This window comes from Ovis aries, chromosome 19 (genome assembly GCF_016772045.2).
Source record: "Ovis aries strain OAR_USU_Benz2616 breed Rambouillet chromosome 19, ARS-UI_Ramb_v3.0, whole genome shotgun sequence".
Lineage (NCBI taxonomy): Eukaryota > Metazoa > Chordata > Mammalia > Artiodactyla > Bovidae > Ovis > Ovis aries.
In genome coordinates this window covers 1,588,726-1,613,146 of record NC_056072.1, presented here as the reverse complement: position 1 = coordinate 1,613,146, position 24,421 = coordinate 1,588,726, and the positions used below count along the sequence as shown (strand labels likewise).

Sequence of the window (24,421 nt, the reverse complement as noted above, 5' to 3'; positions counted from 1 at the left end):
AGTGTCTGGGTTAGAACAAAGCTTCACTTTTACTCCACTTGACAAACACCAGCTGTCCAGCCCAAGGGCCCATCTTTCTCCAACTGCAGTAACTAAAACCCTGCATTGTTCATGGGTCGACTGTATAGGTAACATAGGAGTGGAAATAGCCCATAATTTTAGGGTTCTGTTAATAATAAAATTAATTGGTGGTACAATGGATGGATATACTTGATAGCAGTGATTTGTTTTTTGCTTCAAATATTTTTATTTTTAATTTATTATATACCTTTTCTTCTAAAACTAAAAACCCTATCATGTTCCTGTTACAAATACTTGTTTTCAAGACAATCTTTTATTTCTCCTTAGGCTGTTTGAGCTTTTGGCAACTTGTCAGATTTTTCTTGTTTTTAATGACCTTGGAAATTTAGAGAATTACTGGTTAGGATTTCCTCAATTGGGATTTGTGTGGTATATTTTAAATGATTAGACTGGAGTGTGTTTGGGGAGGAAGATCACAGGGGTCAACTGCCATGCTCTTATCTTATCACCGGTACATACTATCCATATGACTTCCCACTGTTAATGTCAATCTTGACACCTGGCTGGAGATGGAGCTTGTCAGGTCTCTCCGCTGTAAAGTTACTCTTTTTTCCTTGGTCTCTTTCTATAATATATTTATTGAAAAAAAGTCACTACAAGCACCCTAGACTTAAGGAATGGGGAGTTATATGTCATCACTTTAAAGTGGAGTGGACACATAAATTATTTGTCATTTTCAAGAGATTTGTCTGTTGATTCCCATTTATTTATTTATTATGTTTTTTAAAAAGTTATATCAGTATGGACTTGGATAATTATTTTATACTCTGAGTTATAATCTAATAAAACTTTCCTTGGCTGAATTGTGCCCCCCTCCCAAATCCATACAGTAAAGCCCTAAACCCCAATGTGATGGTATTTGGAGCTTATCATTTTGGGGAAGTTAAGTAGATTTAGATGAGGTCATGAAGGTAGGGGGCATCATGATGAGATTGGTGGTCTTATAGGAAGAGACATCAGAGACTCTGCTCCATTTCTCTCTTTCTCTGCCATGTGAGGATACAGCAACCATCCGCATGCCAGGAAGAGGATCCTCACTGTGGAACAGGATTAGCCAACATCTTGCTCTTAGGTTTTCCAGCTTCCTTAATTGTAAGAAATAAATTCCTGTTTATTTCTGTTCAAGGCACCCAGTTTATAGAATTTTATTATGGCAGCCCAAGCTGATTAATACACTGCTTTGTTTTGTTCAAACTTTTCTACATTTGGACATAGGGAGCTGGTTGACTTGTCTTTTGTATCCCTCTGACACACCCAATCACTGTGCTTTTTATTTTTTCTAGAACAACCTTTTGGAACTATAAGATGTTCCAGGTTCATTTAGTGTATTTCTTGCCCCAGTACTATTATAAGTCATTTTTCCAGTGGTCCTGTGCCAGGGTCCAGCCCCCGCAGGATCCAGGGAAACCTGAGGGAGAAACGGTGTCAGCAATTGATTTAGAGAGAGATAAGGAAAGAATGTTGAAGATAAGAAAATAGAGGAGAGAAAGAGGCTGATATTCCTTGGTTTACATAGAAAGCCAATAAAACTCTGAGACAAGAAGTTTGCCCTGTTCACAGAGGCCACAGGTGCCCTCCCAGTCTCCGGAGGAACTGAAGATGCAGAACATCTTCCCGTTTAGTTCTTAGAAACCCGGGCAGATAAGTGAACGCAGGGAGCCTCTATGCTCCAAGGGATCAGCCTGAAAAAGAGAGAGAGAGAGAGAGAGAGAGAGAGAGAGAGAGAAAATGATTGACATGGGGAGACCAAGCTGCTTCAGTGAGCGAGGCCCATTTACTTTAATTCAAAAGGGTCTTTTATACCTTTACTTGTACATAGAGGGAAATGAAAGATGGCAAGGTCATACAGAATGAGCCCAAACATTCCAGCAGTTTTGCACTTATCGAAACCAGGAATTTTTTTTTTTTTTTTGCAAACCTTTCCCACAAATGATGTTGTGTACATTATCTTCTGGCCTTGGAGGCCTGTGAACATTTTATGATCCTCTTTTGATAAAGGCTGCTCAACCAGAAAACTTATTTTCCCTCCAAGTGTCTTGTCTTTATATTTCTAATCTATGTCAGCCTCAGGAAATGCTAAACAGGGTTACATTTTTCCCAAGGCAAAGGTGTAGTGAGTTACAAGAAAGAACCAATTAGCTCAAAGGTCTGATGTGGTTAATTTCGAGGCTATACTTGTTTTTCTTACATTCCCATCACTTCATGGGAAATAGATAGGGAAACCGTGGAAACAGTGTCAGACTTTATTTTTCTTTTGGCTCCAAAATCACTGCAGATGGTGACTGCAGCCATGAAATTAAAAGATGCTTACTCCTTTGAAGAAAAGTTATGAGCAACCTAGATAGCATATTCAAAAGCAGAGACATTACTTTGCCGACTAAGTTCCGTCTAGTCAAGGCTATGGTTTTTCCAGTGGTCATGTATGGATGTGAGAGTTGGACTGTGAAGAAGGCTGAGTGCTGAAGAATTGATGCTTTTGAACTGTGGTGTTGGAGAAGACTCTTGAGAGTGCCTTGGACTGCAAGGAGATCCAGCCAGTCCATTCTGAAGGAGATCAGCCCTGGGATTTCTTTGGAAGGACTGATGCTAAAGCTGAAACTCTAGTACTTTGGCCACCTCATGCTCATTGGAAAAGACTCTGATGCTGGGAGGGATTGGGGGCAGGAGAAGAAGGGGACGACAGAGGATGAGATGGATGGATGGCATAATTGACTTGATGGACGCGAGTCTGGGTGAACTCTGGGAGTTGGTGATGGACAGGGAGGTCTGGCTTGCTGCAATTCATAGGATCGCAAAGAGTCGGACACGACTGAGTGACTGAACTGAACTGAACTGAACTATGTTAACTAAAGCGTTCCCAGTTGCACAGTGGGTAAGAGCTATGGGAACTTAGCAACAAGCATAGGCCCAATAATGAAATCCTTCACCAGCACTACTCTAATAACTTTTAACTCTTTGAAAGGCTCTATGTTTTAGGCTTTCCGTGCCTCTCACAGTTGGGAGGCTGTAAATAATCATATGCATAGCTGCAAGAGTCTGGATAGACCTGCCATGCAAGCTAGAATGCTAACAGAGGGGGTTTGATTCGAAATATTCCTCTCATGTCCAGGAGACTTATTAGCTATAGCCCTAAGTTGATTTTCTCCAGAGAAAGGTGGTCTGGATAGCCCACTGTTAATGTCAGAGGAGTTGATGAAAGTCATGAAATAGTAAAACAGACAGATTCTGGTTTTGGGGCAGATGCTTGAGAAAGCCTAGGGAGCCCCTTGTGTCCTGAAGCCTTGATTAACAGTTCTCTTCCACATGACCCTGTCATGGGTGGGATCTCCCATGGTGGCTCCTGGCAGTCCTGATTCTTGGGAGAATGGTATTAAAAACCAAGATCTGGAGCTAAGTGTGCTCATTGCTACTGGGAGGTCATCAGTTATAGACTGTTTTTACCTGATGGAACAAGGAGGTACATGTGCATAGTAACCTGTGCATGTTCACATAACTATAAATATTTCTATGTGTAACCATCTGTATCAATACTAAGCTAAAAATTAGTTTATAGTGTTGTCTCCAACTCTGATCTGTCACTCTCTTGAACAGTTCCTGACTCCTTCCCTTCTTTGTCTGTAACCTTCCTTCCATTCCAGTAGTGAGAAATCTTGCTTTTGCCATCTGCCACTCATTGACTTAATTGTTCAGTTCTGGTATATGTGTACAGCAATATTGGAACTGTTCATCTTTCAGTTCAGTCAGTTCAGTTCAGTCGCTCAGTTGTGTCCGACTCTTTGCAACCCCATGAATCGCAGCACGCCAGGCCTCTCTGTCCATCACCAACTCCCAGAGTTCACTCAAATTCACGTCCATCGAGTCGGTGATGCCATCCAGAAATCTCATCCTCTGTCGTCCCCTTCTCCTGCTGTCGCCAAACCCTCCCAGCATCAGAGTCTTTTCCAATGAGTCAACTCTTCGCATGAGGTGGCCAAAGTATTGGAGTTTCAGCTTTAGCATCAGTCCTTCCAAAGAACACCCAGAACTGATCTTTAGGATGGACTGGTTGAATCTCCTTGCAGTCCAAGAGACTCTCAAGAGTCTTCTCCAACACCACAGTTCAAAAGCATCAATTCTTCGGCACTCAGCTTTCTTCATAGTCCAACTCTCACATCCATACATGACTACTGGAAGAACCATAGCCTTGACTAGATGGACCTTTGTTGGCAAAGTAATGTCTCTGCTTTTCAATATGCTATCTAGGTTGGTCATAACTTTCCTTCTAAGGAGCAAGCGTCTTTTAATTTCATGGCTGCAATCACCATCTGCAGTGATTTTGGAGCCCCCCAAAAATAAAGTCTGATATTGTTTCCACTGTTTCCCCATCTATTTCCCATAAAGTGATGGGACCAATTGTCATGATCTTTGTTTTCTGAATGTTGAGCTTTAAGCCAACTTTTTCACTCTCCTCTTTCACTTTCATCAAGGGGCTTTTAAGTTCCTCTTCACTTTCTGCCAAAAGGGTGGTGTCTTCTGCATATCTGAGGTTATTGGTATTTCTCCCAGCAATCTTGATCCCAGCTTGTGCTTCTTCCGGCCCAGTGTTTCTCATGATGTACTCTGCATATAAGTTAAATCAGCAGGGTGACAATATACAGCCTTGATGTACTCCTTTTCCTATTTGGAACCAGTCTGTTGTTCCATGTCCAGTTCTAACTGTTGCTTCCTGACCTGCATACAGATTTCTCAAGAGGCAGGTGGTCTGGTATTCCTATCTTTTTCAGAATTTTCCACAGTTTATTACAATCCACACAGCCAAAGCCTTTGGCATAGTCAATAAAGCAGAAATATATGTATTTCTGGAACTCTCTTACTTTTTTGATGATCCAGCAGAAGTTGGCAATTTGATCTCTGGTTTCTCTGCCTTTTCTAAAACCAGCTTGAACATCTGGAAGTTCATGGTTCACGTATTGCTGAAGCCTGGCTTGGAGAATTTTGAGCATTACTTTCTAGCATATGAGATGAGTGCAATTGTGCGGTAGTCTGAGCATTCTTTGGCATTGCCTTTCTTTGGGATTGGAATGAAAACTGACCTTTTCCAGTCCTGTGGCCACTGCTGAGTGTTCCAAATTTGCTGGCATATTGAGTGTAGCACTTTCACAGCATCATCTTTCAGGATTTGAAATAGCTCCACTGGAATTCCATCACCTCCACTAGCTTTGCTCGTAGTGATGCTTCCTAAGGCCCACTTGACTTCACATTCCAGGATATCTGGCTCTAGGTGAGTGATCAGACCATCGTGATTATTTTGGTTGTGAAGATCTTTTTTGTACAGTTCTTCTGTGTATTCTTGCCACCTCTTCTTAATATCTTCTGCTTCTGTTCTTTTCCTCTATTTCTTTGCATTGATCACCAAGGAAGGCTTTCTTATCTCTTCTTGCTATTCTTTGAAACTCTGCATTCAGATGCTTATATCTTTCCTTTTCTTCTTTGCTTTTCGCTTCTCTTCTTTTCACAGCTATTTGTAAGGCCTCCCCAGACAGCCATTTTGCTTTTTTGCATTTCTTTTCTATGGGGATGGTCTTGATCCCTGTCTCCTGTACAATGTCACGAACCTCCGTCCATAGGTCAGCAGGCACTCTATGTATTAGATCTAGTCTCTTAAATCTATTTCTCACTCCCATTGTAAAGTCATAAGGGATTTGATTTATGTCATACCTGAATAGTCTAGTGGTTTTCCCTACTTTCTTCAGTTTAAGGCTGAATTTGGCAATAAGGAGTTCATGATCTGAGCCACAGTTAGGTCCCGGTCTTGTTTTTGCTGACTGTATAGAGCTTCTCTATCTTTGGCTGCAAAGAATATAATCAGTCTAATTTTGGTGTTGACCATCTGGTGATGTCCATGTGTAGAGTCTTTTCTTGTGTTGTTGGAAGAGGGTGTTTGCTATGACCATTGTGTTCTCTTGGCAAAACTTAGCCTTTGCCCTGCTTCATTCCATATTCCAAGGCCAAATTTTCCTGTTACTCCAGGTGTTTCTTGACTTCTTCCTTTTACATTCCAGTCCCCTATAATGAAAAGGACATCTTTTTTGGGTGTTAGTTCTAAAAGGTCTTGTAGGTCTTCATAGAACCGTTCAACTTCAGTTTCTTCAGTGTTACTGGTTGGGGCATAGACTTGGATTACTGTGATATCGAATGGTTTGCCTTGGAAACAAACAAAGATCATTCTGTTGTTTTTGAGATTGCATCCAAGTACTGCATTTCAGACTCTTTTGTTGACCATGATGGCTACTCCATTTCTTCTAAGGGATTCCTGCCCACAGTAGTAGAAATAATGGTCATCTGAGTTAAATTCACCCATTCCAGTCCATTTTAGTTCGCTGATTCCTAGAATGTCGACGTTCACTCTTGCCATCTCCTGTTTGACCACTTCCAATTTGCCTTGATTCATGGACCTGACATTCCAGGTTCCTATGCAGTATTGCTCTTTACAGCATTGGACCTTGCTTCTATCACCAGTCACATCCACAGCTGGGTATTGTTTTTGCTTTGGCTTCATCCCTTCAGTCTTTCTGGAGATATTGCTCCACTGATCTCCACCTACCCACCTGGGGAGTTCCTCTTTCAGTATCCTATCATTTTGCCTTTTCATACTGTTCATGAGGTTCTCAAGGCAAGAATACTGAAGTGGTTTGCCATTCCCTTCTCCAGTGGACCACATTCTGTCAGACCTCTCCACCATGACCTGCCCATCTTGGGTGGCCCCACATAGCATAGCTTAGTTTCATTGAGTTAGACAAGGCTGTGGTCCTAGTGTGATTAGATTGACTAGTTTTCTGTGAGTATGGTTTCAGTGTGTCTGCCTCTGATGTCCTCTCGCAATACCTGCTGTCTTACTTGGGTTTCTCTTACCTTTTTCTTTTCATCTTTACCCCATATGCAAAACAACTTTATTAATTAGAATATTGTCCTCATGTTTTGCCTGTCTTTTACCACCTCTAAAATACCAAACCCATCACAGATTTGCATGTCATCCTTGTGCTAAGGTCATGCTTGTTTTCATGTGTCATTCTTATTTTATTATATGTGTGACAAAATGAGTACAATAATCAAACTATTAACAAAGATGACAACATGACCACTGTAGGAAAGACTATACTATCTACACTCTGAACCTTTTAACATATTATCTCATTCCATTTACTTTCCAAATGTATTGATACTTTTGTTGCATTTAAAGGAAAGAAGTCCCTTCTCCCAACTTATATAAATCATCATATTATTGAATTGTTTGTGAAGTTGCAATATATTTGTATTTTTAAATGTTTTTAAAACACCTGGGTTCAATACTTTCTTTGTTTACCTCCATAATGAGTAAATAGAATCTTTGGCAATTAGCGACTTAATTGCTCACATAAGTGAGGGACTACTAATTGAATTTAAAAATCAAAACAGTTGCCTTTTTAAAAAGTTATATCAAGCATCCTTCCTTCCTCATCTTTCTTCCACCTTGTTTTCACTCTTAGTTTATGAATTCACACCTTTTTAAAACAGAGGTAGTATTTAGATAAACTTCAGTCTAGTTTCCTCTCAATGGCTGCTGATTATGGACTGTGTTGACTTATTTATCTAAGTATTGCAATAAATAAAGACTGTCCTTGCTATCTACCTATACTATCCCTAGCTTCGCTTGGTTTTTTGCCCCAGCTTTCCTGAGGTATTATTGACAATTGAAAATTACATGTATTTGAGGTTTGCGATATGATGCTTTGATACTTGTGTACATTGTGAAATGATTATACAACCAATCTAATTAATTGCTTCACATTATTTTTTGTGTGTGCTGAGAATACTTGTGATGTACTCTCTTAGCCAGTTTCAAGTATACATGAGTGTGTGCTAAGTTGCTTCAGTCGTGTCTGACTCTGCAAACCTATGGACTGTAGCCCACCAGGCTTCTCTGTCTATGGGATTTCCCAGGCAAGAACACTGGAGTAGGTTGCCATTTCCTTCTCCAGGGGATCTTCCCAACCCAGGGATTGAACCTGTTATCCTGCGTTCTTTACTGCTGAGCCACTAGGAAAGTGTGCATTAGTTTGCTAGGGCTGCCATAAAAAATAACAGGGTCTGGGTGGCTTAAACAACAGAAATTTATTTGAAGTTTAGAGTCCAAGATGAAGGCGTTGGCAGGCTTGGTTTCTTCTGAGCCCCTCCTTGGTTTGCAGGTGCTGACCAGTCCCCTTGCTGCCTCTTCCCACAGGTGTCACTCGGCACAGGCACACTTCTGCTGTCTCCTCCTCCGCTCACACAAACAGCGGTCATACTGGGTCAGAACTGCCTGCCCCCGCCCCCCACCTCACACTCCCCACTACCCCCCACCCCCGCCAAACGGCAGCTCTGCATCAGCTCACACAGGCCTTTTCTTTATACATGATTACACCCTGAGGTACCAGGGATTGGGACTCAACACATAAATTTGTGGGGGAAGCAGGGAGACACACTTCAGACCATAATAGAACATTTTGTGGCTTTCAGAAATCAGACTCTATTTTTGGCTTGCTTTTCATTGTAGTTATGAAACCCTTTTATCTTACAGAATATTCAAGTTGGACCTCAGGAGCACAGTGATCGTTGGCAACTGAGTGGTCATTTATTGACCTTTCTTGTTCTCTTCCAGAGAAGTGATCTTTATTATTTTCAGGGGGTGGTGGACAGCTTTCAGAATCTGATGGAAGCTATCTTCCATCAGTTAACTTTGGCTAACAACCTCAAAACTTAGTGGATTGATACAATAACCTTTCCCCCTCTTCTTGTGGTATATACTGTGTACTGTAGGGGGTCACAAACAGTCAGACACAACTTGGCAACTGAGCAATAGCAACATACTGCATGTTGGCAACCGAGGCTGGTTTGATCTGGGATTGTTGATGCGTGCTGTTTGGGCTAACCTGTGCATTGTGGTGACCTGGCTTTCAAGGGCTCCACTGATGGAGATGGTGGTGGGCATGGGGACTGAATGTAACTGGGCCATGAGATGCTCATCATCCAGCTTGGAGAACCTAGGCTCAGTCACCTGCTTGTGGCCGTTAGGGTCTTCAAGAGCAGGAAGAGAGAGTGAGCCACAAAGACTAAATGCTTCTATGTTCTCTCCCTGCATCACTTTTCCTGGTGTCTTCTTGGCCAAAGCAAGTTATATGGTCAAGCTCAGATTCAAAGGGTACAACATGGACTCCATCTTTTGTTGGGAGGAGTGGCACAGCCATGATGCAAAGGGGCATCTGTGCCTCTGGCTGTGAGAGAAGTCTGTGGGCTCTGGTGAGATGAAGGAGAAGGTGTAATGATGAGAAAAATAAACTAAGCAACTTCTGTTCTTATAAGTGTTCTCCTCTACACTGAGTAATTATCTTTCAAGGAAAAATTAAGGCCGTCTTCCAGGGAAGTACAGATGCTGGCTATTTAGAACAGAAGTGCACGGCAACTGGGAATGGGAAAGGGGTTTAAGGGGGATGGGTGGAGCACTCAGAGCATCTGTTTGTTATGAAACAAGTCTTCTGAGTTCTCAGTAGATAAAAATATGAGACATTCATCTGTGGGGAGCCAAGGATTTTTTGTTGTTGTTGAAGAACTTTTTCCTATTATGGCATTTTTTTTCTTTTCTTTTACTTTATTTTACTTTACAATACTGTATTGGTTTTGCCATACATCAACATGAATCTGCCGTGGGTGTACACGTGTTCCCAACCCTGAACCCCCCTTCCACCTCCCTCCCCGTACCATCTCTCTGGGTCATCCCAGTGCACCAGCCCCAAGCATCCTGTATCCTGCATCATGGCATTTTTTTAAATGTGAGCAGTTGATCAACTGACAACAGGGGACATTTTGTACACTTAGGACCAGTAGAGCCCTGGAAACTTCACCCCAGAATCCTCCTTTGCCATTTTTAAACTCAGACAGTACATATGAAAATAACTGAGAGATCTGGAAATCATACTTCCTCTGTAAGTACATAACATAAGTCTTAAACCAGGAATCATTCCCCATAATCTCACACTAATAGCAACTCCTTGGTTATTCTAAACAGCCAATACTTACTGTTCAGATACCAATTTATGAGTTTCTTTATATATTAATCCACTGTCTAACTTAACCATTAATCCCTACCCTACTAATTTAGAGGGTTGAGCACAGTCCTAAGTACATACTATAGAAGTGAATCATCAAACTATTAATTTAGGGTGTGTGTGTGCTGAATGCTTTTGACATTTGTCTATAAATATGAGGGAAGAAACTTCTATTTGTTAAAAATATCCAAGGGAACTGCACTCCTGTCCACATTTTTAAAAATGCCAAACCCTTAGACCCTCACAGTTTAACTCCACTTAAAGACTGACAGCATCGTTATCCAGGGCTTCCCTGGTGGTTCAACTGGTAAAGAACCTTTCTGCTAATGCAGGAAATGCAAGAGACAGGGGTTTAATCCTGGGTTAGGAAGATCCCCTGGAGAAGGAAACAGCAACCCACTCCATTATGCTTGCCTGGAAAATTACACAGACAAAAGAGTCCAGTGGGCTACAGTCCATGGGGTTGCAAAAAGTTGGACACAACTGAACATACACGCAGACACAGCATCCTTATTCAGACTAGAAATGCAATTTCAGAAGAGATGAGCATGGTGGATGTTGTCATTTTCTGCAACGTATTTAAGTATGGTCTTGCTTTAGACTTTATAAGCTAGCATTAAATAGCAAAGGGACGGTGCTGTGTCCATTTTGCTTATAAAAAAATCACCATAGAATCTCGGTGGCATTCTACAATAGGCATTTACTGTCAGACCCCCAGGTCTCTGGGTCTCCTGGGCTGAGTCTCCTTCAGGCTGCAGGTTTACGTGTGCAGATCTGCTCCATGTGGCCAGAGGGGCGGCAGCTACCTTGGATTAGTCCTTTGGACAGGGGCTCCTAGAGAGACAAATGGAAGCACCGAGGCCCTGATCTGGTGCCGTGCCACCTCCACACTCCACTGGCAGGGCAAGACAGCGCAACCAGTAGCAAAGCCAGGGGTTGGTAACTAATACTGTCCACTGAGATGAAAGGGTGGGATATTCAGAATTTCCAGAATAGTGAGAACTGGAGCCAATCATTCCATCTACCAACAAGAGGTGGTTGTTTCTAAAAGTAGAAGGAGGTTTAATAGAAGTTGTTTATGTGATTTATTGCTTAGAATTGCTCGATTGTGCTTCTTGATTCTCCTGAGTCTGAGAGAATTCAAAGATATATTTAAATATGTTTACTTGAAATAGTAATCAAGAGTTTCCTTTGTTTTTCTCCCATCTCCAATTATGGCTTGAAAATTGAACTTTTTCCCGGGCTGACTTCTCCGTTTGCATCATGCGTTAACATCCTGGTTTCGCTTCAGCCCGGAGGTGCTGAAGAGCGAGCCGTACGGGGAAAAGGCAGACGTGTGGGCAGCAGGCTGCATCCTTTACCAGATGGCGACCCTGGACCCTCCCTTCTATAGCACCAACATGCTCTCCCTGGCCACAAAGGCAAGCAACCTTGGTAGACAAAGGGTCTCATGGTGCCTAAAACACCAATCCTTTTCTTCTTAAACAGAACCTTTGTGATTTTAGTAAAACTACCCATTAAAAGCAGTCATTGTTTTATTAGCCTCATGATCCAGTTTATTTATTTATTTTCTCCTTTCTTTTAAATCTGCTTCATGTGCTATGGCACATTTACCCCTATAATTTTCTTCAATTTATCACAGAAAATTATAAAAATAATATATCAAACTGCTTTTGGTCTTTTATTTTTACTTGTGGTTTGGACTGCCCTCAATCCAATATATTATATTATCCTACAATATATTATATTATTCTATCATTTATTGTGAATCTGAGGTTAACTTTTACTTAGCTTGAAGAGTATAATTCTGTGCTCAAGAACTGTTTAATTAATGCTACTTTTAAAACTGTTGGGGTATTTTTGTTTCTGATGAAAATGTGCGCATGAGATTATGATGCTTGTTATGTAACTCTTGTGTCATGGCCAAGTATCACCATGCAAAGGCCCCTGTGGCTGCTTTACTTCCCTTACTCCAGCCTGTTTGTTTTGCAGATAGTGGAGGCGGTATATGAACCAGTGCCAGAAGGGATCTACTCTGAAAAAGTGATCACTACCATCAGCAGGTAATTAGTCCCACAACTGCAAACCTATAGAGAATATCAAGAAATACGTCATATCTGTGAAAATGTGCTATTAAGAGAAAGGGTTCCCAAATAATCCAAACCTAGAAAAATGTTTGGACATCATTTGTCATAGAGACCATTTGAAAGCCACCACGTGTCCAGGAGGAAATAGTACATTCACTTGAAATAACATGTTACCATTAATCTGATTATTCAGAATGTTTCATATCAATCTATATACCAAGTGTGATCTGCTAAAGAGATATTTATCCAAAGAATATGTATAAATGGCCAAGGGGCGCATGAAAATATGCTCAACACTGCTGATTATTAGAGAAATGCAAGTCAAAACTGCAATGAGATTGCCTTACACCAGTCAGAGTGGCCACCATTAAAAAGGCTACAAACAATAAATGCTGGAGAGAGTTTGAAGAAAAGAGAATCTTTTCACACTGTTGGTGGGAATGTAAAGTGGTAATAGCCACTATGAAGGACAGGGTGGATATTCCTTAAAAAACTAAAATAGAGCTACCACATGATCTGGCAATCCTACTCCTGGACTTATATCTGCAGAAAACCATAATTCAAAAGGATACATGCACCTCAGTGTTCTTTGAAGCATTATTTAAAATAGCCAAGACATAGAAGGAACCTAAATGTCCTTCAGTAGATGTATGGATAAAGAAGTTGTGGTACATATATACAATGGAATATTACTCAACCAATGATTGATTGATTCCAATTGCGAATAATTCCATTTGCAACAATATGGATGACCTAGAGATTGAAAGTGAAAGTCACTCAGTTGTGTCCAGCTCTATGCGACCTGATGGACTATGCAGTCCATGTAATTCTCCAGGCCACAATACTGGAGTGGATAGCCTTTTCCTTCTCCAGGGGATCTTCCCAGTCCAGGGATTGAAGCCAGGTCTCCCGCACTGGAAGTGGATTGTTTACCAGCTGAGCTACCAGGGAAGCCCTTAGAGGTTTTATACTGAGTGAAATAAGTCAGATAAAGACAAATATCATATGATACCACTTATATGAGAAATCTTAAAAAATGGTATGCATGAACCTATTATATAAAACAGAAATTGAGTCACAGATATAGAAAACAAATGTATGGTTACCAAGGGGGAAAGTGTAGAGAGATAAATTAGAAGTTTGGGATTGACATATAGATACTACTATAAATAAAATAGATAACTAATAAGGAACTACTATATAGCGCAATATTAATTTCTCAAAGAAAGTCACAAAGAAGTGCTCCAGCTATCCACATAGCAGGAGTTTAATGAAAGTTATTATCCCTGGAAAGGCTCAAAGTTCTGCCTCAACAGAGCTTGTCCCAGGTGACTCTCCCCTCAACTTCCCCCTGCTTCCCTTGCTGCAGCCACAGGGAGCTCCCTGCTACTGCTCTTCCCTTGTCCTGGTGCTCACTTCTGTCCGATGCATGCAGCAGCACAGGCCCTCACTTCCCCTGGGTCTCTGCATAATTAGGGGGCCTGCCCTGATGCCCCCACAACCTCTCTGAATTCTCTTGGCCCCTGACCCACTTTACAAAGTTCCCAGCATCCACCAGCCCTGACACATTATCCATGTGCGTGCAGATGTGTTCCTTTATTGTCTGTTTCTTCCCCACCAGAAGAGAGAGACTTTTTCAGTTTAGTTCACAGCTGTCAAATGCCCAGAGCAATGCCTAGTACCAAACAGATCCTTAACAGTTTACTGGTTGTATGAATAAATGACATTTATCTGCCTGATTGTTGCTTCTATGCCCTTAAATTGGCCCAAGATTACTATTCTGCCCCATTAAGCTGAGTCAAATCCTTACTGTTATAATAAGAATCCTAGGGTCACCCAGATGGAATCTTTATTCATCTCCCTGCCCAATTCCCTTAAATTTCAATTCTATATCTACCCTCACTCTTGGCACAACCTCTGATGAAATGTAATAAACACATTATTGTGGCTGTGCGCTTCCCCCTCTGGTTTGTCTGTCCAGCCCACCATTTAGCATTAATAGATTCTCCTCACGTGATTGTTGGATTATATCCTGAATCTTTCCTTGCTCAACACAATGCTACCCAATTGCACTAAGCATCGTAGGCCCAGCTGGTACTGAGTTTCACTAACTGTGGACTCTGAGCAGGCAATTTGACTACTTTTTTGGCATCTCCGTTTCCTCATCTGGTAAAATGGGGATTGTAATGTTAACAACCTCATCAGGCTAATGTGATGATTATAACATATGCAAATCACTTAGCATAGAGCTTGGCAGATGGTAAATCTTGAGCAATGTTGGTAGCTATTATTGTTAGTGTTGTGGGAAATGAGCTGAAATCCATCTCTAAATCATTTGAATTCCGCATCATACTAGATCCACCCTATTGCTAATGAGTCCAGACAAATGTATTTAAACTGCGCACCTCCTATTCTCTGCTATTTGTTTTCTGGAAAGTGCATTAAAAATTCAAGAAATCTCCAGAGAGGTCAAGATAAGAGTGCCAAATTTATTCATTTAAATTTCTCCTTTTCTTAGGTATTTATGTTCCCCAAAGAATAAGAGAGGGAAGTACAGAGAAAAACTGCAGAGACTGTACTCTGATTTTGTGTTGCTGGGCAAACAGGACCATAATTTGCTTCTGACAGGCTCCCTGATTATTGGTATCCATGCCTCATGGAGCTGGAAGGTTAGGCTTAGGGTATCAACATTATTATGAAAAGGTCAGAATATCAATAGGTTCTAGAATCGGGTGGATTCTAATCCTCACTCTTCCACTCACCTTTACCTCCCCAAGCCCCTCTTTCCTTATCTGTGATGTATGGGTAGCAGTTCTGACTACTCATGGGCTTACTCTGAAGCCTAAGTAAGATCATGCTTTTAAATAAGATAAAACTTTTTAGCATAGCTTTCAGCATGTAGCAAGCCCTTAATTAAACAGATGTGGTTATTAATAATATTATTACTTATAGGATGAAGTATATAAAAATATGATAAACGTGATGAAGTGTGGTAAAAGAGGCAATGAGAAATTACAAAAGAACTTGGTCTGGTTGAGGGATTTGGAAGTTTTTCTATGAAAAAATGACATGTAACCTAAGACCTGAGCTCCGCTAAGTCTCAAATAGCAAACATAACAGAGAAAGCGTATCATAGATCCACATCTCTGAAGGCTGTCCTGAGCAAGAGAGCTTGCTAATTGGAAGAACTGAAAGAAGCTGGGGATGCGGCATGTCAAGTACGACAGGGAGTAGCTAGCAAGAGCCACATTGAGAGTTTTGAACTTTTATCCCCAGTACTGAGAGGACTGAAGAGTTACTAAAAGGCTGAGACATAGTGAAAATCTCTTTAGCTAGGACTGTCCTGGCCAATTTGCAGGGAGTACACTGGAAGGAATGAGAGTGAGAAGGAGAGGCAGGTCCAGTTGTCCACTGTGGCAGCCTTGACTGGACTCGTGGTGTTGCTGGAGAGAGAAGTGGATTGTTCCCACTGTTGCCTGGAAGTTAAGTCAACAAGTTTTGAAGTACAGTCATAAAAGGATTGGAAAATACTTTGGTTAACTAGGACAATTGAATGACATTGAGAATACAAAAACAATTTGATTTATTATGTGAAACCTCAGCAAAGGGAGCCAAGACCACAGAGTGGAAGTTTGGGGAGGGAGGGAGCAAGGTCAGTTCACCAATAGGAAGGAAATGTGTGTCAGAATTAGAGACATCCACTGTAGAGCAAGGCTTCCCTGGTGGCTTAGCTGGTAAAGAATCTGCCTGCAATGCAGGAGACCCTGGTTCAATACCTAGGTTGGGAAGATCCCCTGGTGAAGGGAATGGCAACCCACTCCAGTATTCTTGCCTGGAGAATCCCCATGGACAGAGGAGCCTGGCAGGCTACAGTCTATGCGGTTGCAAAGAGTCAGACACCACTCAGTGACTAAGCACCCAGCACACAGTAGAGCAGGCTGCTGGTGGGTTATGAGTTTACCATCACCAGGATGTTTAAGATGATGAATGATCACTATTTAGGGTACTCCAGGTAACATGTTTTGAGCATACTTTTAATTCAGAATACTAAGATGCCATAATTAGTAGGAACAGATAATTTAATTTTAAAGCTGACTACAGATTTTAGTGCTGCACTCAATATGCCAGCAAATTTGGAAAACTCAGCAGTGGCCATAGGACTGGGAAAGGTTAGTTTTCATTCCAATCCCAAAGAAAGGCAATGCCAAAGAATACTCAAACTACCACACAATTGCACTCATCTCACACGCTAGTAAAGTACTGCTCGAAATTCTCCAAGCCAGGCTTCAACAGTACGTGAACTGTGAACTTCCAGATGTTCAAGCTGGAAAAGGCAGAGGAACCAGAGATCAAATTGCCAACATCTGTTAGATCACCGAAAAAGCAAAGGAGTTCCAGAAAAACATCTATTTCTGCTTTATTGACTATGCCAAAGCCTTTGACTGTGTGGATCACAATAAACTGTGGAAAATTCTTCAAGAGATGGGAACACCAGACCATCTGGTATTGACCTTCCTCTTGAGAAACCTGTATGCAGGTCAGGAAGCAGCAGTTAGAACTGGACATGGAACAACAGACTGGGTCCAAATAGGAAAAGGAGTATGTCAAGATTGTATACTGCACCCTGCTTATTTAACTTATATGCAGAGTACATCATGAGAAATGCTGGGCTGGAGGATGCACAAGCTGGAATCAAGATTGCCAGGAGAAATATCAGTAACCTCAGATAAGCAGGTGACACCACCCTTATGGCAGAAAGTGAAGAACTAAAGAGCTTCTTGATGAAAGTGAAAGAGGAGAGTGAAAAATTTGGCTTAAAGCTCAGCTTTCAAAAAACAAAGATCATGGCATCTGGTCCCATCACTTCATGGCAAATAGATGGGGAAACAGTGGAAACAGTGACAAACTTTATTTTCTTGGGCTCCAAAATCACTGCAGATGGAGACTGCAACCACGAAATGAAAAGATGCTTGCTCCTTGGAAGAAAAGCTATGACCAACCTACACAGCATATTAAAAAGCAAAGGCATTTCTTAACCAACAAAGGTCCTTCTAGTCAAGGCTATGGTTTTTCCAGCAGTCATGTATGGATGTGAGAGTTGGATTGTAAAAAAAGCTGAGCACTGTAGAATTGATGCTTTTGAATTGTTGGAGTGTTGTAGAAGACTGTTGTGAGTCCCTTGGACTGCAGGGAGATCCAATCAGTCCATCCTGAAGGAAATCAGTCCTGAATATTCATTGGAAGGACTGATGCTAAAGCTGAAACTTCTATACTTTGGCCACCGGATGTGAAGAGCTGACTCACTGGAAAAGACCTTGATGCTGGGAAGGCTTGAAGGTGCGAGGAGAAGGGGTTGACAGAGGATGAGATGGGTGGATGGCATCACGGACTCAGTGGACATGAGTTTGAGTAAACCCTGGAAGTTGGTGATGGACAGGGAGGCCTGGCCTGCTGCAGTCCATGGGGTTGCAAAGAGTCGGAACTGAACTGACAGATTTTATGATTGCGGTGTGCAGCCTATAACAGATGTAGTTTCCATTTAAAGTTATTCAAAACTCAGTGTCTGAGTCACATTGCAAAGGCTTATCTTTAGAAAATTTGACATGAAACCAAAATCAGTTGTGAGTTGCATGTAATTACATACTTTATTTGCTTTGGATTTTTAGTCTCTAAATATTAAGTTTCAAAAGAACTAGAGAACAAATTCAATTTCCCATTTTCTTAGTTTCTTTCCTTAGCAGGCTTTTAAATTAGGAGAATAACTTAGTAACCCTGAAGAGTCTGAAGCAAAAAATATATTTTACTGCTCTGCCCAGTACCAGTATTGCTATTTTTACCTTCCAGTACACTGTTAAGAAAATGTCATCTGTTTATTTTGTTTAAAGGAAGAACATTTCCTTTTATGCGCACGATATTTCAGTTGCCTAAGTTTTCTCTGTCTGTGCTTGGTGGCATAAGCTGTCTGGCACTTTGTTTCAGAAGAAGTCATAATGACTAAAGAAGTTAGTGCTTTCAACTAGTCCTAAGGACAAATGGCTCTTTACATTTTCCATCCTACCATCTTTGTTTCTTTAAACATGAAATGAAAAGAATTGAACACTGTATCCCTCTGATTCTTTCCATCTGGTCACTCAGAGCAGAGTGGACACACAATGGGTAGCATGAGCGGACATCCCAGATTTTTTTCCTAGAACTTGAATTTATGCTTATTTGATTAGAAAATCATTAAAGCATTTGGTTGCTCTTGAGAATCTCCCTGAAATATCCAAGCAGAGAGGCATTTCAAACCAAGGAGTTTAAACTGAAACTTCTGGTAGGAGATATTCCTGGGATTCCAAAAGCTTGTACGCAAACATTTTAGGCTATGTACAGGTAAATTATGAAACCAACTGTTCATTCATTTGTTCACTCATTCATTTGCTGAATACTCAGCAGGACCCAGATTCTGTTTCACATACAGGTGAGACCCCAGTGAAGGAGACACAGGTCGCTCCTCTCAACTTGCCTCCAGTCTCCAATGGTGATGCAGATCATCACAGTATAAATTACAGTGGCTTTGAGTACTTAAATATAGACAGTGAAATGAGGACTTGTGAAAGGGGGACAGTGAGTCTGTCTGAGCGAAGGTGATCCAAGAAGTCTTCCTGTTAGAGACCCGGAAAAGAGTGGTAATAACCATAATGCAAGCTCACTTTCTTAGAACTTGAAAACAAATAGCCTAAAGATAAAGCCTGAAATGATAAAGTAGTGATGTGTTTATTACACTCATGGTTAATAAAGTCAAGAAAAGAGAGATCCAGGTGGAAAATTAGGAGAATTCTGGGCTCACCTCCCCTCATTTTAACATCCAAACTACAGCTCTCACTAAAATCAACCTGGGGACAAGTAGGGCAGATCTTCTTCAACCAAGGCTGTAAAGAAATATCCACATGGAGTCTAGTGGGAAGGGAGAAGAATGTGGTCAGGACCTCCACCCCTAGTAAGGACATGGAGAAGAGGGGACATCACAGGTTCAGGGATCCTCCCTGGGGAATGAAGGATTGGAGCCCCACACTGGGCACCCCAGATCTCAGGGCAGCCCTGAGGACTGACAGCACTGGAAGACAAGCCCCTTGCAAGTTTGAAACCCAGTGTGTGTGTGTGTGTGTGTAGGGGTGGGTGGGGGGGTAGGAGGGGTGGGTGGGGAGTGGGTGCTCAGTCATGTCCGACTCTTTGCAATCCCATGGACTGCTGTCTGCAAGGCTCCTTTTTTCATGGAATTTTCCAGGCAGGAATATTGGATTAGGTTGCCATTTCCTACTCTAGGGGATCTTCCCGACCTGGGGACTGAACCCATGTGTCTCATATCTCCTGCATTGTCAGGCAGGTTCTTTACTACTGCACCATCTGGGAAGCCTTGAAACCCCGTGGAGCTTATCAGAGGGATGTAGGAAACTGGGCCTCTGCTCTTGAAGAGCATACAGCTTTGCCTGCTTCCAGTCACAGTGTGGAGGCAGAGATTGAAGCTGCCAGGGGCGCTGGCCAGCCTGCCAAGACATGACATGTGTCCCTGTCCAGCACTCACCAGGCCTTTTTGTCCCATGCTGCTCCCATGAAGGCAGTCCTGATCAACAGTTCTGCCACTGACTGTGAGAGTGTGCACACTTGAAGGGAGCAGGGCTGGCTTGGACTCCAGCCTGCTGCTGGGACAAGATATAAGCTGCCATTGCCAGCATGTGTGTCCCTGCATACACTCAGGAGGGAGCAAACTCAGCTCAGTAGCGTGGTACCAAACTCTTCAGCCACGACTCAGCCTCTAGGCCAGCAAGCACACCAGGGAGAAAGCAAAATCAGCAAAATAGTACAGCTTCAAGCTCTCAGCCTGACTCTACACCTCAGACCAAGGTGGAGGCTGCCATCACATGTAGGAGAAACCCAGCTTCCTCAGGGCCCCTGCAGCAGGCCTTGTGCCTTGACCTCATCCTTAACAGTGTGGTGATGGCACTGAGCAGAGAAGAAGCCCCAGTTTGCACCTGGCTCTGGCTCTAGCCCTCCAACTCCACTGCCTCCCCTCCTACCCATGTGGCAGCTGCCAGTCCCCAGGAGAGAAGACATGGTCTGTGCTGATGTCAGATCCAGCTCTCCCACCAAAGCCACTGGGCACATGCAAGGATGCTCCCACACAAAGACTCACTTTCAAGATCAGGGCAGGAAACTGTTTCACCCAGTTTTATAGACTGAAACTCAAACAAAATGAGAAGGAAGAGGAATATGTTTCAAAAGAAATAAGGAAAAACCCTGAAAAGAAAATCTTAGTGAAAGAGAGGTAAATAATTTACGTGATAAACAGTTCAAAGCAATTGTAATGGGAATGACAACTGAATTTAAAAGAATAGATGAACACAGTGAAAAATCTTAACAAAGTACTAAAAATATTTAAAAAAAAAACAAAACTGAGGAATACAATATAGTAGTCTCTTACATACAAATGAGTTTTGTTCCGAGAACATTTTTATTATTATTATTTTTTAAAATTTAAATTTATTTATTTTAATTGGAGGCTAATTACTTTATAGTATTGTATTGGTTTTGCCATACAGTCCAGGTTTGATGCAGGATACAGGATGCTTGGGGCTGGTGCACTGGGATGACCCAGAGGGATGGTATGGGGAGGGAGGTGGGAAGGGGGTTCAGGATGGGGAACACATGTATACCCGAGAGCATTTTAAAAAGTCCAATTTGTTCAACAAAGTTAGCTTAGGTACCCAGTCAACATAATCAGCTATATAGTACTGTATTGTAATAGCTTTATAATACTTTTAAGACAAATAATACATTAAAGAATACATACAAAATTGAGAAAGCATTTTTAATCTTACAGTTCAGTACCTTGAAAAATGCTGTAGTACCAGCTACATCACTGCTGCTTTTATGCTTGGCTCTGGATATCCTGGGCTTGAAATAAAGACTTTCTATTGCTGTTCTGAATGCACGTAGGTGACAATGAACATCAGACATGTGAACTAACTTCCGTGATTGGATACACAAACTCAAGTTAGCGCCTTTGAAAGTTTGCTACTTGAAGGTCCGTATGTAGGGACCTTTCTGTAACTGAAATTAAAATTACAGTAGTGGGAATTAACAGCAGATTAGGTGATACAGAGGAGTGCATTAGTGATCTGGGAGATAGAATAACGGAAATCACCCAATCAAAACAGGAAAAAAAAAGAAAATATTTTAAAGAATGAAAATAGTTTAAGGGACCTCTAGGACAACATCACGCATGCTAACATTCACATAATGTACACTTGCCTGGAAAATCCCATGGACGGAGGAGCCTGGTAGGTGCAGTCCATGGTGTCACGAAGAATCGGACACTTACGGAGCGACTTCACTTTCACTTTTCACTTTAATGCATTGGAGAAGGAAATGGCAACCCACTCCAGCGTTCTTGCCTGGAGAATCTCAGGGACGGTGGAGCCTGGTGGGCTGCCGTCTATGGGGTTGCACAGAGTCGGACACGACAGAAGCGACTTAGCAGCAGCAGCAGCAGCAGGAGAAGAGACAGAAAAGAGATGCAGTGTGTATTTGATATAATTATGCCTGGAAATTTCTTTCCTGATGTTGAAGAAGGAAACAGATATCCAGGTACAAGAAGAACAGAGGGTCCCAAACAAGATGAACCCAAAGAGACCTCCACCAAAACCTATAGAAATTAAAATGGGAAAAGTTAAAACTAAAGAGAGGATTCTAAAAGTAGCAAGAGAAAAACAGTTACAGGGAACTCCCATAAGGCTTTCAGACTGATTTTTCTACAGAAACATTGAAGGTCGGAAGGGAGTTGTATGATATATTTAGAGTATTGAAAGGAAAAAAACCCTAACACCTAGGATACCAGCAAAGTTGAAATCAATCCTGAATACTTGTTGGAAGGATTGATGCTGAAGCTGAAGCTCCAGTATTTTGGTCATCTAATGTGAACCGCCAACTCATTGGAAAAGTCCCTGATGCTGGGAAAAATTGAGGGCAGTAGGAGAAGAGGGTATCTGAGGATGAGATGGCTGGATGGCATCATCAATGCAATGGATATGAATTTGGGCAAACTTCAGGAAATGAGGAGGGACAGGGAGGCCTGGTGTGCTGCAGTCCATGGGGTTGCAAAGAGTCGGACAGGACTGGATGACTGAACAACAACAATACATACATATGGAATCTAGAGAGATGATACTAATGTATCCATTTGCAAGGCAGCAAAGGAGACACAGACATAGTGAACAGATTTATGGACAGAGTGGTGGAAGGAGAGGGTGGGATGAATTGAGAGAATAGTATGGAAACATATACATTCCCGCATATAACACTGAAAGTGAAAGTGTTAATCTCTCACTCGTGTCCGACTCTTTGCAACCCCATGGACTATAGCCTCTCCAGGCTCCTCTGTCCACAGGATTCTCCAGGCAAGAATACTGAAGTGGGTTGCCATGCTCTTCTCCAGGGGATCTTCCTGACCCAGGGATTGAACACAGGTCCCTGGTGGCTCAGACAGTAAAGTGCCTGCCTGCAATGCAGGAGACCTGGGTTTGATCCCTGGGTTGGGAAGATCCCCTGGAGAAAGAAATGGCAACCCACTCTAGTACTCTTGCCTGGTAAATCCTGTGGACAGAGGAGCCTGGTAGGCTACAGTCCAAGGGATTACAGAGTCGGATATGACTGAATGACTTCACTTTCACTTTCTCCTGAATTGCAGGCAGAGTCTTTATTGCCTGAGTCACCAGGGAAGCCCCTATGTAAAGTCAGAGCCTTTGAATTAAAAAATAGACAAATATGGTAGTGAGTGCCAGAAATTTTTAAATTATGCTAACCAGTGATCTTGACAATTTGTTTCCATGGGCATCTAGAATAGCCTCTACTACTGTTTAGCTGTGATAGAAACAATTCTCCCATTAGTAGGCTGATTGATATCTCTTGCCTCCAAAATCTGAGAAAGTTTTTAGCATGTAATGTGTCAAATTGTCTACAGTTAAAAATTATGACATACAGCTTCAACTTCAAGTAACTGGGTTGCATTTTATTTTTATAGTATCATGCTTTGTAAGACTCTCCCTAATCAAGTTGTATTGATCTTGCTCCAATACAGCTGGTAAAGTCCAGTAAGTTGCCACCCATCAGAATCTTTCCTTCCTTCTGGTGCATCAAGTGTGGTATTCAAGTCCTGTATTATTAGGATGCCTCTTTGTTTCATGGGCCAGTGAGTAGGGGCGGTTGTAGAGGAGAATCACTTACATAGAAGAAGCAGATCCCACCCATCCATCCTGAGACTGGGAGCAACTTCCAACTCAGTCTGTAACCCTTGCCCATGAGCCAACCTGCAAAGTGAACAGTACCACTCCCTCTCCTTCCCAGATTTTCCAAATGTCTTTTGAGAAGTCTTGGATTCAGAAGTATCCTTGGAGTCCATCTTGTCTAGGTTCTTTTGGGTGCAAGCACCATGGGGGACACAGAGCAGAATTTAGCCTGTGGACTGGTCCTGACTTTGACTAGAGTGCTGTGATGAGCTTATCTTTCCTTAGATGCCTCACTCCAGATGCAGAAACCCGCCCAGATATTGTAGAAGTCAGCTCCATGATATCAGATATCATGATGAAGTATGTAGACAATTTATCCGCATCCCAGCTGGCCTTGGAGAAGAAGCTGGAACGGGAACGGAGGCGCACACAGAGGTATTTTATGGAAGCCAACCGGAATGCAATCACATGTCCGCGGGAGCCGACTCTGCTGTCTCAGGTAAATGGGATTCTTTCAGTGTCTTCAGGATGAATTCTGATAGGTGTCTGAGGCTGTTCATGTTCGTCTTAAGGAAAATTCATCTCAAGTTAGAAAAATATTAATTGCTGCATGTAATATTTCACTGTTATAATGATTTATTCATTCTGATATCATAAAATTAAGTCAATATAATTGAATTCCAAAGAACTAACTCATAATTTGTTGTATATTACAAAACGAGAGGTATCAAAAAGATAACTTAGAAATTCTTTGAATTTATAATATGGCTGCTGCTCCTGCTAAGTCGTTTCAGTCATGTCTGACTCTGTGCAACCCCATAGACAGGAGCCCACTAGGCTCCTCCATCCCTGGGATTCTCCAGGCAAGAACACTGGAGTGGGTTGCCTG

General features: G+C 41.9%; 1 protein-coding gene and 1 non-coding gene across 7 annotated transcripts in view; one reads left to right on the top strand and one right to left on the bottom strand.

Annotated features, from left to right (window-relative positions):
• Positions 1-24,421, top strand: part of NEK10 (NIMA related kinase 10) — a 283,289-nt gene that overhangs the window by 146,189 nt on the left and 112,679 nt on the right. For all 6 annotated transcript variants that reach the window (XM_042235756.2, XM_042235752.2, XM_060402044.1 and 3 more), the window contains 3 exons: positions 11,473-11,602; positions 12,174-12,244; positions 23,818-24,031. In XM_042235756.2, the coding sequence (XP_042091690.1) occupies positions 11,473-11,602; positions 12,174-12,244; positions 23,818-24,031 (415 nt within the window). The remainder of the gene's footprint in view (positions 1-11,472; positions 11,603-12,173; positions 12,245-23,817; positions 24,032-24,421) is intronic.
• On the bottom strand, positions 7,060-7,166 carry LOC114109482 (U6 spliceosomal RNA). Its single transcript, XR_003586164.1, has one exon. It is a non-coding gene; the product is annotated as a U6 spliceosomal RNA (small nuclear RNA).